This window comes from Rosa rugosa, chromosome 1 (genome assembly GCF_958449725.1).
Source record: "Rosa rugosa chromosome 1, drRosRugo1.1, whole genome shotgun sequence".
In the NCBI taxonomy this organism is placed as follows: Eukaryota; Viridiplantae; Streptophyta; class Magnoliopsida; order Rosales; family Rosaceae; genus Rosa; species Rosa rugosa.
The window spans coordinates 68,370,348-68,383,763 of NC_084820.1; the positions used below are offsets into that span (position 1 = coordinate 68,370,348).

Consider the following 13,416-nt stretch of genomic DNA (forward strand, 5'->3'; position numbering starts at 1 on the left):
ATATGTGCCAAAGCACGCCGTAAAAGACTTCCCTAGTTGGTCTTTCACGGCATGCTTTTAATATGTTCCAAAACACGCCATAAAAGACTTCCGTAATTGGTCTTTGTTGCTTTACATTTACGGCATTCTTTTGGAGTGTGCCGTAAATAAGTGCCACACAAATTTTGAGATCCCGCCTACTTTATTTTGGCTAAATTCTAATCTCCCACTCAATCGACCTCTTACTAAAAAATTCACGCTTCACAAAACAAACGCCAGACCCAAACCCTGACACTATCACCAATCCCTTCCTCTCTCATCTCTCTCCCCCTTCTTCTCTTAATCCTTGTTCAAACTAATCCAATCATCCAGCTATCTGGGTGAATACCTCTCTCTCATATCTCCCAAACTGAATTGGGGTTTCTTTCAGATCTGAGGTGAATCGACAAGAAATTCTGGTTTTGCGTTTGGCTCCAAACTAAATTGGGGTTTCTCATCTCACCTACTTGGATTCCGCCGAAGTGGACATAGCCTTGCAGCGATCATCATACACGGTAACCCTTTATTCTTTGACATTCAGTTCCTCGATTTCTAGAGTTTCTCTAGTTTTCCAATATTGACCCTTTTTCCGGCTCTTGTGCTTCTTCTTCGGGATCGGCTATCCACATCGTCTACACTGAGAGGCCGCAGCAAAATGATGAGGAGCCTGAGCTATCACATCCGAACTTTAGCCTCCGTCCTTGGCAGGTCTGCTGCAAATCTCTCTCTCTCTCTCTCTCTCTCTGCTGCGAAATCAATTTGCTTAATATTGATTTTGAAATATACATACAGTGAAAAGGCTGCCAAGGCGGCTCTGGTTTACAGTTACAGGATGGCTGCCAGTGGATTCTCTACTAAGCTCACTCAACCGGTCGCAAAAAATCTCGAGTACGCCTTTCTCTCTCTTTGCCCGTTCATCTTCGTGATTCCGATCTATACTTTTCTGATATGAATATTGTCTTGATTTTGTTTCATAGAGTGTCATTATTTGCCTTACTATATGATGACTTCATGTAAAATTAAAGTGCAGTAATCAAATTTATGTTAAGGACCAATAGCATTAGATCGTATCAGGATGCCTGTCGCTTCCTGATATCATCTATCATATAGCAAATCTTCTGAACCTAGTTGTCTCTGAATGTATCATATAGCAAGTTCAATTACCATATAATCTGTCATGATTTGGCGCGATGATGACTGGGATTAAGTTAGTTTGGGAATTTGGGAGTGCAGAGACAAATGGTCCTTGCACAACTGAGAACGACAACTAATCTATGCAAAAACGGTGGTGATGCATGATACGCTCAAAGCAAGCGCATAATTTAACCCTATAAATATCATTAGTAGTATAAGCAAGTAGGGATCGTTCTATTCCGGGGATTGAGGGTACACCTGTCATTGTCAAACAATTAAACAATTAAAATTAAAACAAAGTAATATAAACACAAAGATATTCACAAGTATAAACATATTTACGAAAAAGGGGGAATTTTGGATTTTGGATTCGAAAATAAACTAAGTTAAGAAAACAAATAAAAATGCAAAAACATAAAAATACGAATGGAATGAAGGAACAAAGATCAAAACCGAAACTTATGATTAAAATTGATTCAAACCCTAATATTGTTCATCTAAGTCATGAGAAAGGAGTTGATCATGTGAAACATTCGAAAGCAAATGAATTCCCATTTTTTACTTTTCAATGCTAATTAACCTAAGCGAAAGCACCTAGATTAATCCTATCAAACATGCAATCAAACCCTAGAAAGCTAGTCAATCATGTCATGTTTAACGCATTACACATAGAGAAAGGCTATCAACTCAAGTGTACAACTTAGTATGGAAAAGTCCACCTAATTGCAATTCTCTTTAATTAAATTCGATCTTTGTACAAAACCTTTACTACTTTGATTCAAGTTTACACAAAACGAAAAGTCGATTTCATGTTCTTAAACCTAGCACCATTCATATCGAAACCCTAAGTGTTTGCAACCACATAAGATTAAAATACAAAAGTTATCTATAACGCAAATTTAATTAAACAAACCCACATAAGCAACTCTCGAATCACAATATATGAATCTGAAAATTCTCAATTAATCATAAAAATTCCAGAAATAATACTTTGTTCAAACATATATGTCAACTAGTTCATAACCAACGAAATTCAAAGCAAAGGTTACAAAGGAGAATAGGATTACACCGTGGATGAAGATGAGATGGATGATTCACGTTGTGGATTCTTGAAACTCGAAAGCAAGCTTCAAGGATGGCTATGGATGGAAGTGCTCACGGCTTCTCTTCTTCTTCTTTGGCCTTGCTTGAACTCGTGGAGATGACTAAACTTGAAACTAGAGGATGGAAAGGAAAATGGAAAGGAAATGGAGAGACAAAGAAAATGGAATGGATGAAGGAATGTCTTTTCTTCTTTGTTGTAGCCTCTATTTATAGGCTACCAAGCAAAACTATTTGGATTTAAACAAATGATGATATGTTAGGTTTGAGCATTTAAACATTAATGGAATTTATTAGGTTTGAGCATTTAAACACTAATGGAATTTGTTAGGTTTGAGTCACTTTCTACTCATTTTTCCTTCAATTAATTCTCCACCAAGACTTCAGATTTTGCCCGTGACTTCTTCATATGAAATGATCCATCATGAGTGTAGATCATTCTGTAAAATTTTCAGAATTTATCTCCATGTGTTTGGGCCGGAATTTCTGCTGGACTCCTTACAGGTCCAGTTTTCCAGTTTTGCTTCTGCAGAAAATTGGGCTGACTGTTTGAAGGCCTTCCACTTCTTTTTGGCTCTTGCACTCTTCATAAGAAATGTTTCTTAGGATGTCTAGAATGGATCTGGAAGGTTTCAGCTCATTTGAAGTTCATTTGGTCAGGTGGTCGCTCCTTCTTCCTTGTTTGGCTTGGTTTCTCCTAGCCGGAGTAGGAAAATGTGTAAAGTTGACATTTTTAGTGCATTTCCATTTTTCTCCATCATTTTATGGACCTAACACTTATTTCATCATCATCTACTCCAATGTACCTAAAAATAAAAATTGAATTAAAAATCGATTCGTTAAGGAATTAACTAAGCAAAATGTGAGGAATTAACTATTAAAATATCACATTAAAATGCTTCTATCAATGCAGCACTCCTATTAAGTACTAATGACAAATGACAAGATTAAAATTGGTTATACTCATTGTCTTGGTTCAGTTTCACTGAAAGATGATAGAGTGCATGTCAGACATAGACATAGATTCAACTATAAGCATCTGCATAGAAAATGCTTAATAGATAGTTAGCTTACTACCTACAATATTTGACTTGGGTATTTTCGCCAACACCTTGTCTGCACTCCACTGAACCAACAATCTAAGCTCCACTATTTCTAGTCTTTGTTTTTGTACGTGAAACTTTCTTTTCTCTGTTTTGTAGGCATTTTACTAGTGATAGAGCAACTAATATTAACAGAAAGAATCTGTCTTGATGAAACTAGTTTGTTTCATGATATGAGAGTGACATTTATAATGAAATTATTGTGAAACACATTACACGCCAAGCTAGTATGTAGTGAACTATAATGTATGATGGTAACACTTGCACTTCTCTATTTGCTTTTTATGTTTTCTTGTATCTTATTACTAGTTCAATTCTCAAACTTAACCTCACCATATCTTGACTTTCCATGACTAGCAATTAGTATTTGAAGTAGTATGTACTGAAATAGCTAGACTAAACGATTGTATAAAAGTTTCATACCACTTTCATAAAAGAAGGCAGAGAGAACAGAGCAGCCAGGGCCTCCAGTGAACCAAAGCATAAGAGGGTCTTCAGAAGGGCTTCTCGTCGACTCAACAAAATAGTAGAACAATTGGGAGGAGTTTGAGTCACCCACACCCACATACCTACAAAACCCAATTACTCAGTACTGCTTCTACAACCTCCAGTTATAAAGTTCATTAAGAAAAGAAATAAAAAATAAATAAAACTCAAATGCAGGCATGCAGCGTCTATAATAAACTTATTAAATGTATGAGCTGATGAAAAAATATATTATTAAATGGTTAGTTGGTTGTAGTGCTGGCTAATCTGCATAAGATTATCTTATAGCTCCTTGTCTCTGATATAGGAATAAACATTCAAAGTTGATTTGATTAAGGCCCTTGTATTCCAGGTAAGGTCAAAAAGAATAAATGTTTCTATACATTTTAGAGATAAGTATGTGATCTTGCTCACTGCATTTCCTGTTGTGTGAACAATTTCCCCTCCTATTCTGAAGATTGTCTATTTCTCTCTGAAAGTGTTTGTTTGGCATTTCCAGGGATTTACCACTTGAATTTTTCTCCTTTTCCTTCTCTGGTTGTAAACACACATGATCTTTCTCTTTGAAACTTTCTTTACTTTTTTTTGACAAGTATTTGAGGAGCTTCTTTTCACATTCACCATATCATTGTTTTTTTGGATAAGAATGCCCGCACCTTATTGTTTGATCATCTGAAGGATTTTGCTAGTACTTGATATCTCTAATTGATGTTGTTGGTTGTTTTCTGTTTTCTTCTTTGCCTGAACTTTCTGTTAAATACACTTTCTTCTTTCCACTTTCTGTTAAATACAGGGACTGGAGAAGAATCTCATCACAAAATCATTTACTCGTGCATGTATTTGCTTCACTTGCAGATGATGTAAAATTTGACAACATACCACATGAGCAGATGGCTTTAGTTCAACAATTCATTTGACCAGCTTTACTTATTCAACCCTTTGCCGAAAGCATGGATAGATGAATGGCTGCAGTACGTTGTTGTGATCATGGATCATGGATCATGGCGCGGCAGAGAGATCATGGATCTTTGGGATCAGATTTGCACAAATCTTCGAACCAGGTAATGGAAACACTTTATTTCTTAATGGACATTGATTTATCCTTCTTTTCTGTTTGCTAATCTAAATTAAATTGTTATTTTGGCAGTTACTATCAAAGAGCTTGATTACTACACATATCCAATGATCAACAATAGACTCATTGTGATATGAACTATAAGCCTCCCTCTATAAAGATTGTCAGCAATACAAACCATAAAAACACAGGCAAAGTATATGGGCAAAGTTTCTTGATGCGAGTTAGAATCCGGTACCATGGGAACGGAAGCTGATGTTCCAGAAGCTATACGTATCGCGGTATGCTATCCTTGAATCGATATATTACTCCAAGTCAAATAGTTTTTCATGTCATTTTTCTGTGTACCAGGTGATAGTTAGTAGGATCAAGTGATGTTATAGTATGTGTGAAGTTTTTGTCTTATGATCAGTTTAGTATAGGATCATTTGATCTGCTGATTCTACTCTAATATGAACTCCTATTTGATATTAGGGAGATGCATATTATGAAGAGCAAGTAGGAGTAGTGATTCACCAAATGTTTCAGCAGTTCCATGTGCTTGGAGAAGGGTAAATCCAAACTTGTACTACATTTCAGTTGCTCATTTTTTTGCATTTATTGGTAGTTAAAATCTATAAAAATTGAATATGAACTTTAGTTTATTGAATGTGAACTTGTTACTACATAAGATCTTTGAATCTGATATAGTTGAAATACTTGTTCACCATTTTTTCTTTACAGGATGAGCTTGTTGCTAGCTTTACCTTCAACCCTTTGCTGAAAGCATGGATAAATGAATGACTTCAGTGGTGTGATACTAAATCTTACAGATTTGATTTTGTACTCGTCTTATCTAGTTAAGTGTAAGAGATATATGTAGTGGCATCTGTTAGGGATGAAAATTTTATGAAGTGTTTCTTTTACATTCAGCTTCTTATATATATGATATGAGGGTAATACGAATATGACATTTGAGCAATATAAATTTTTTTTTTTGTTTGAAAAGACCTCATTTACGGCGCGCATAGTGTGCCTTAAATAGGAATTTAGTCACTCTTTTATGGCGTGCAGGAGTATGCCTTAAATAGGAGGTCTTTTACGGCGTGCAATGTAGGCCGTAAATGACCTCAATCACATTTGTGGAACCACTTTTACGGCGCGTTAACTGTTCTTTTATGACGCATTTTTGCGCGCCGTAAAAGACATGTGGTCTTTTACGGCGCGAGCTTTTACAGCGTGCTTTTGTGCGCCGTAAATAGGCTTTTACGGCGCACATGGTGGGCCGTAAAAGACCAATTTTGGTGTAGTGTTCGTCTCGTCACAGATTGGTTTAGACCAGATCTTCACTTGCAATCATTCATCAGCCAAGACCGGCAACCTTCAATTGATTCCGGCCTGCCCAGATTGAGTCTGGTTGCTTCTAAACCGTCGTGCTCCGTCCGACCCAGACTGGTCGGTTTCCAGATCGCCCACGATCCTCGCTCAACCACAGCAGCGTCGCTTAGCCACAGCAGGCTGCTCAGCCGCGTCGCTCACTCAGGAGGATTCCAGATCGATCACTTCCTGCCCAGACGACGATCCTCGCCCAAACTCGGGACTATTCCAGATCGATCTCTTCACTCGGTCAGTGAGTCAACTCGTCTCAACTCGGTCAACACAGTCAACCGAACTCGGTCAACCCATTCAGCTTAGTCAAACAGGTTAAAACAAAAAAAACTGTTACTATTTGTTTGTTTTTGTTAAGAGACATCTGTTATTCTTATTTCCGCTGCGTACTTTGGGATTTGTGTATTTTTCTATTGTATTGCAATGGGTGGTGATGACAGTGAAGGTCAGAGTTCTAAGACCAATGAGGTCCAGAGGGTTGAAGTCTCTGTCAAGAGCTCAGAAGGTGGTTCTTTTGGGGGTACCAAACTCACTGGTACCAATTTCCGAACATGGAAGAAGATTATGTCTGTTTATCTCCGTGGGATACACAAAATGGGGCATGTGACTGGAACAATCTAGGCTCCTAGTGAAGATTATAAGGAGGCCTATGCTAAGTGGGAAGATGATGGTGGGTTTGTAATGTCAATTCTATTTCGAGCCATGACTGATGATGTGCTACAGATGGTGGAGGAATGTGAAATTGCTGAGGCGATATGGAAGACGTTGGGAGATCTCTATACAAATGAGTCTGATTTTATACAGGTTCATGAATTGATGTGCAAAGTTGCAGGAATGCAACAGAATGAGCAACCAGTGTCAGTGTTTTTTACCAAGCTGAAGAATGTATGGGTTGAAATTGATCAGAAGCATCCTTGCAAGATCAAGAACCATGAGGATATTGCATGGTACCAGAAAGAAAAGGAACTTGAGCGGGTTCATGCATTCTTGCGAGGACTTGATGCAAAACATAAGAGTGCCAAAGGAGAATTGCTTAGAATGCCAGATCCTCCTAGCTTGACCACATCTTTTACATACATTCGTAAGGATGAGTCTCAGCAAGAAAGTCTCAAACAGGCACAAGTTGAAGTATCCAGCCAAGTTATTCAGGCACCAGCACATTTTCTTCAGCAGCAGAGATCAGTCCCAGTTCATCAGCAAGGGCCTCCACCAGGCTTTGCTAATCGTCCTCGTCCTCAGTGTTCTTATTGCACAGATGTTGGGCATATTCGAGAGACTTGTTGGAAACTGAATCCGCACCTCAAACCTAAAAAGCAAGGTTATCGTCCTAAGGCGAAAGCAGCTGCTGTTCAATTGGTCCAAGAATCAGATTTCTATGGAGTGGCTGGACAAGATCATCATATAGCAGGTAGGGCTACTCCTACAGCCTCTATAGCTGGTCGGGGTAAGATTGGTATGGCTTTAAAGGTTTCTAACTTTGTTGGTTCTGATACATGGATTATTGATTCTGGTGCTTCCGATCATATGACTTATGACAAATCGTATTTTATTGAATTGTCTTCCCCACTAGTGTCCTATGTAACTAATGCCAATGGTGAGGCTTTTCCTGTGTTAGGGTCAGGGTCAGTGCGTATTACTCCCACTTTAGAACTTCATAATGTGTTATATGTGCCTGACTTATCTCATCACTTGATATATGTTCCATAGTTGAACATTGAGTCTAAATGCTCTGTAACCTTTTATCCTATGTATGTGATTTTTCAGGATCTTCTCACCAGGGAGATAGTCGGTCGGGGGTATCTGAGGGGCAGGTTGTTCCATCTGGATCAAACATACGCAGGAGAGAAACCAGGAGCACAGTCCCGAGCCGCTTTGACTTCGAATTCTGATAAGTTAAGTGAAATTTGGTTGTGGCATCGCCGTTTAGGGCATCCATCTTTTAGTCTTATGAAAAAAAACCATGTCTACTCTGTTTATTGGTGTGGATGAGTCTGTTTTACATTGTGAAACATGTGTTTTGGCCAAGAGTCATCGTGCTACTTATTCTCCTAGTGTTTCTAATAAAAGTGTTATTCCTTTTGAGTTGATTCATTCTGATGTTTGGGGACCTTCTAGAGAGCCCACTTTATCGGGTATGAGATACTTTGTGTTGTTTATTGATGATTGTACGAGATTGTCATGGGTTGCCCTTCTTAAAACCAAAAATGAAGTCTTCCCTGCTTTTCAAACATTTCGTAATCTTGTTCAAACACAATATCATAGCACCATTAAAGTCCTTCGTTCTGACAATGGGGGGGGGGGGGGGAGTATGTTAACCATGTGTTCCAAGAGTTTTTTAAAACCCATGGGATTGTTCACCAAACCACGTGTCCGCAAACACCAGAACAGAATGGAGTGTCCGAAAGGAAAAACCGTCATTTACTTGATATGGCTCGTGCCCTTCTTTTTAGTGCTCATATGCCTAAGTATCTTTGGGGCGATGCTATACATGCTTCCTCTCATCTTATCAATCGTCTTCCATCCAGTGTCCTTCAGGGAAAAATTCCATTTGAGGTTTTCGCCTCTCATGTCTCCTTACCATCATTTCATAATCTTCCAGCTCGTGTTTTTGGTTGTGTTGCTTTTGTCCATGTACCAAAAAACCAGAGGTCTAAGTTGGATGCCCGGGCCATTAAGTGTGTGTTTGTTGGCTACGGAGGCTATCAGAAGGGGTACAAATGCTATCATACACCAACCAGAAAGTATTATGTCACTATGGATGTTACTTTCTTTGAAGACATGAGTTATTTTTCCTCTTCAGATACAGCTCTTCAGGGGGAGAATTCATATTTTGAAGAGCTATATCATGGAGAGGGGGAGGAATCAGAAGGAGAAGGAGAAGTCACACAGCCAGGAGGTATTTTGACGGATCCGGTTGAGACTATTAGCACTCCACCTCCAGCAGCAGAAGCTCCAGACATCCAAGCACCAGTTAACCTCACTCAGAATGAGGTTCAAGACACATCTGCCCCTCCTGCCATCGCTTCTACCCCTGACCCACAGCTTCCTGGTACTGACAATCACCCATTTGAGGTATGTCCATCCACTGATACTAGTAGTAGTGAGTCTAATGTTGAGCAATATGTGTTACCACATAAGACCACTCGAGGTCAATCAGCCAAAAGATATGAACCTACTCTTACTGCCAAATCAAAATACCCAGTAGCCAACTATATGTCCACTAGGAGGTTGTCTAAGTCATATGAATCATTTGTGAATCAAATATCTGCTGTATCAGTACCTAACAAAGTGCATGATGCATTGGGGGATCCAAAGTGGAGGAAGGCAATGGATGAAGAGATGGAGGTGTTGCAGAAGAACAATACTTGGTAACTTGTGCCTCCACCACAAGGCAAGAAGGCTGTAGGTTGTCTTTGGGTGTTTACCGTGAAGCATAATGCAGATGGATTAGTGAATCGGTACAAAGCACGCCTTGTAGCAAAGGGGTTTACTCAGACGTATGGTATAGACTATGATGAAACTTTTGCTCCTGTTGCCAAGATGAATACTATTCTAGTTCTGCTCTCGTTCGCTGCTAGTTTAAACTGGCCACTCCGACAGTTTGATGTCAAGAATGCATTTCTTCATGGAGAGTTAGTCGAGGAAGTGTACATGAGCCTTCCACCGGGGTATGTAGTTGCTTCTCCTGGTGATTTTGTATGCAAATTGAGAAAATCTCTGTATGGTCTCAAACAGTCACCTCGTGCTTGGTTTGGAAGATTTTCACAGTTCATGCGGAAGGTTGGTTACAGGCAAAGCAACTCAGACCATACCTTGTTCCTCAAGTATCAACAAGAGAAGGTAACAGCTCTAATTATTTATATGGATGATATGGTAATCACTAGTAATGATACTGTTGAGATGGATAGACTGCATAGACAGCTTCTGAGTTTGAGATGAAGGACTTGGGTGAGCTTAAGTGCTTCTTAGGAATTGAGGTAGCCAGGGGGAGAGAAGGAATCTATCTGTGCCAAAGGAAGTATGTTCTTGACTTGCTGACAGAGACAGGTTTGTTGGATTGCAGACCTATTGATACTCTTATTGAGCAGAATCATTGTTTAGCTGAGTATCCAGATCAGGTACCTACTGATCGAGCTCGCTATCAGAGGTTAGTTGGGCGCTTGATTTATTTGGCTCATACTAGACCAGATGTTGTATATGCAGTGAGTGTGGTGAGTCAGTTCATGCATAATCCAAGTGAGAGTCACAAGGATGCTGTTATGCGAATTCTGAAGTACTTGAAGTCAGCTCCAGGAAGGGGAGTACTGTTTTCTAAACACAACAACATTCTTGAGGTTTGTGGCTTCACAGATGCAGATTGGGCTGGAAATATCACAGACAGGAGGTCGACATCAGGTTACTTTACTTTTGTGGGAGGTAATTTGGTTACATGGAAGAGTAAGAAACAGAAAGTTGTGGCACGTTCTAGTGCTGAGGCCGAGTATAGAGGTATGGCTCACGGAGTGTGTGAATTGTTGTGGCTGAGAAATCTGTTACGTGATCTGGGTTTCAAACTCAAAAATACCATGCAGTTGTATTGTGACAACAGGGCAGCTATTGACATATCACAGAATCCAGTACAACATGATCGTACTAAGCATGTGGAGGTTGATCGTCACTTTATAAAGGAGAAGCTAGATGCCAAAATTATTAGCTTTCCTTTTGTTCCAACTGAAGAGCAACTTGCAGATGTACTTACCAAAGGAGTTTCTAGGAAGGCGTTTTATGACTCACTAAGCAAGTTGGGCATGGTTGATGTATATGCGCCAACTTGAGGGGGAGTGTTAGTGTGAGTTATCTTTCCCTATTAAGAATAGACTACAAGGGAATATATTGTTGTAACTACTTACCTTGTATATGTTGTGTAGTACAGTAGTACACAATAGTTGTAGTACGATTGTAGTCTGTTTATATACACCACAGAATGGGTGTAATGATATATCAGAAAATTCATTCTCTCAATAGTGTCTTATTTGACTGAGGACGGCAATGGCACCAGATGGCAATGAGTTGGCGTATGAGTATCTACAAAGCACCAAGAGGGGAAAAAAAAAATTAGTATATACAGTATGTGCAAAGCAGATTGCACTGAGTTTCGTCTTTTCTTGATAGAGGCCAGGGTTGGCTAGATCTTAGCCTCTTACCTTACTAGGAGCAAGAACATGCATATAGGTGATGAACATACTGTTCTTTTCCTCTTGGTGCTATGTGCACATACTGCTTTGATATTCTATAGAATTGACATCTTCCCGACTCAAACACATCGAATGTATATGTTTACCTGAACGTTTGTTCCCTCCAGGGCCTAACTTGATTATAACAACTCACATGAAAAATATATATCTAAATTAACCCTCGCTGCTATGAACCATCAAAAAGAAGGAAAGATTCCTCTTGTTCTGCACTTGCCATTTTCAGATATACCACACAAACGCACATGGTATTAATAATTTTAAGTTCATGTTCTGTAATGTGTTTAAGCTCTCGGTTTTTGAAGATCCTTGGGATTATCAATACTTTGACCTACCAAAAAAGAGGTAGTTTTAGCTCAACCAATAATCATAGTGGTTTGATTAGATTAAGCGCGCTTTAATCACCTTTTCCAGTAGTTGCTAAAGATCGAAAATTCTCCATTATAACAACCAACACGATTAGATATATGTGGGCCTGAAGTCTTAAATACAAAGTAATCTCAATCTTAATTTTACTGATGAGTGTAGAAGGAATAATTCCAGAACTGCTGTTTAAATCAGTCAGCAACATTCATGAACTGATATATATGCTTTATGCCAATTATATACAGTAATCAGGCCCAGAAGTAAAGAGGTTTCAATCTACTTAGACTAGAACTATTATATATTTAAAAAATTAAACAATCAAATATATAGATAATAGATTGCAGAATCAATTAGCTATCTAGCTAGGTTACTAAATTGATCAAAGCTAGGGCAGAATAATCATGATTACATGAAGCTGGCTTCTGTAATTTTGGGGTTGTTTGTAGACACACTACATTATTGTACACCAGCTACAAAGATGGTTTCGACAAAGAGATTTAGAATTAGGTATGATAATACAGCATAGTTGCTGTTTTATGTTTTTGGTAGGACCAATGCTCTTATTTTTGGTGCTGCACAGTTCAAATCAACAGAGAAATTATATACCATGATTTAAATTTCTCTAGATCTCCATCCAAACATACATATATATAATAGACGGTCTACTCATTTTCATATCAAACCAGAAAACTAACAAACAACACTCTCAAACCCCCAGAAAAGAAGAAGAGAAACACAGCAAGCAGTGAATACCAATAGTACTACATCATGCATTAATTAACTCCACCAGTAAAATAAAACAAATAAATCAAGTGCTATTACTTATTCTTGAAGATCAAGCCTCGGTTGAAGTAGGTGAAGAGCACTCGCACACAGTCTCAACTTCTCTTCGGTGGAAGTTCCGGTGGCAGCCACAGGCGGCGCAGGTGAGTGCAGCTGTGCCCTCCTCTCCACTCGCCATGAACTCCCTGCACCCATCAACAGCATACCCTCCGACTCCGGCGGCATGATTCTTCTGGCACTCTACGTATCTCACGTTCCTAATGGTGTTAGATGAAGGTTCTTCTCTCCTCACGACAACCTGGCGCTTCCTCATTATTTCAATCGGACCGATCAGATCCCCAATCCTAATTAGACTCTCCCCAAATAGCTAAACAGGGACTGGGTTTCATCAAAGGAAGGTAATTAGTTTGAGAGTGAGTGACAGGAATAGAGAGAGGACATTGATAGAAGAGTTTGCTATGCTTTGTGGGTGGTAAAGCCCTAACCCTAGATATATATTTATAGCATATTAGCATGTAAACCTTTCTATTAATTCTTGCTTTAGTCTTAGTGCTACAGGTAGGCACGCTCCTAATTATTATTATCCTTTTTTTTTCCTGGCTTTTTATTTGTCTACGGACTGGAGGTGGGGTACGGTCCATGACCAACTTCTTACTACTGTAAGAAAACCCTAAAATTTGTGGTTGTGAATTGATGGTCCAACAACCTCACTACAACTCGATCACCAGCGCATAAAAAAAAATAGGAATCA

The 13,416-nt window shown here is 39.0% G+C and overlaps 1 protein-coding gene and 1 long non-coding RNA gene across 2 annotated transcripts; one reads left to right on the top strand and one right to left on the bottom strand.

Annotated features, from left to right (window-relative positions):
• Window positions 1-4,396: 4,396 nt before the first annotated feature.
• Window positions 4,397-5,870, top strand: LOC133746145 (uncharacterized). Its single transcript, XR_009863984.1, has 4 exons — window positions 4,397-4,903; window positions 4,990-5,198; window positions 5,392-5,468; window positions 5,641-5,870. It is a non-coding gene; the product is annotated as an uncharacterized LOC133746145 (long non-coding RNA).
• Window positions 5,871-12,529: 6,659 nt separating this feature from the next.
• Window positions 12,530-13,157, bottom strand: LOC133726395 (mini zinc finger protein 2-like). The gene has a single exon (XM_062153929.1). It carries the CDS (start codon window positions 12,976-12,978, stop codon window positions 12,718-12,720), a length of 261 nt encoding a protein of 86 aa, XP_062009913.1. The 5' UTR covers window positions 12,979-13,157; the 3' UTR covers window positions 12,530-12,717.
• Between the last annotated feature and the right edge of the window lie 259 nt (window positions 13,158-13,416).

Bases quoted from the DNA above. Each gene is read 5' to 3' on its own strand.
- LOC133726395 (XM_062153929.1), bottom strand. From the start codon at position 12,978: ATGAGGAAGCGCCAGGTTGTCGTGAGGAGAGAAGAACCTTCATCTAAC.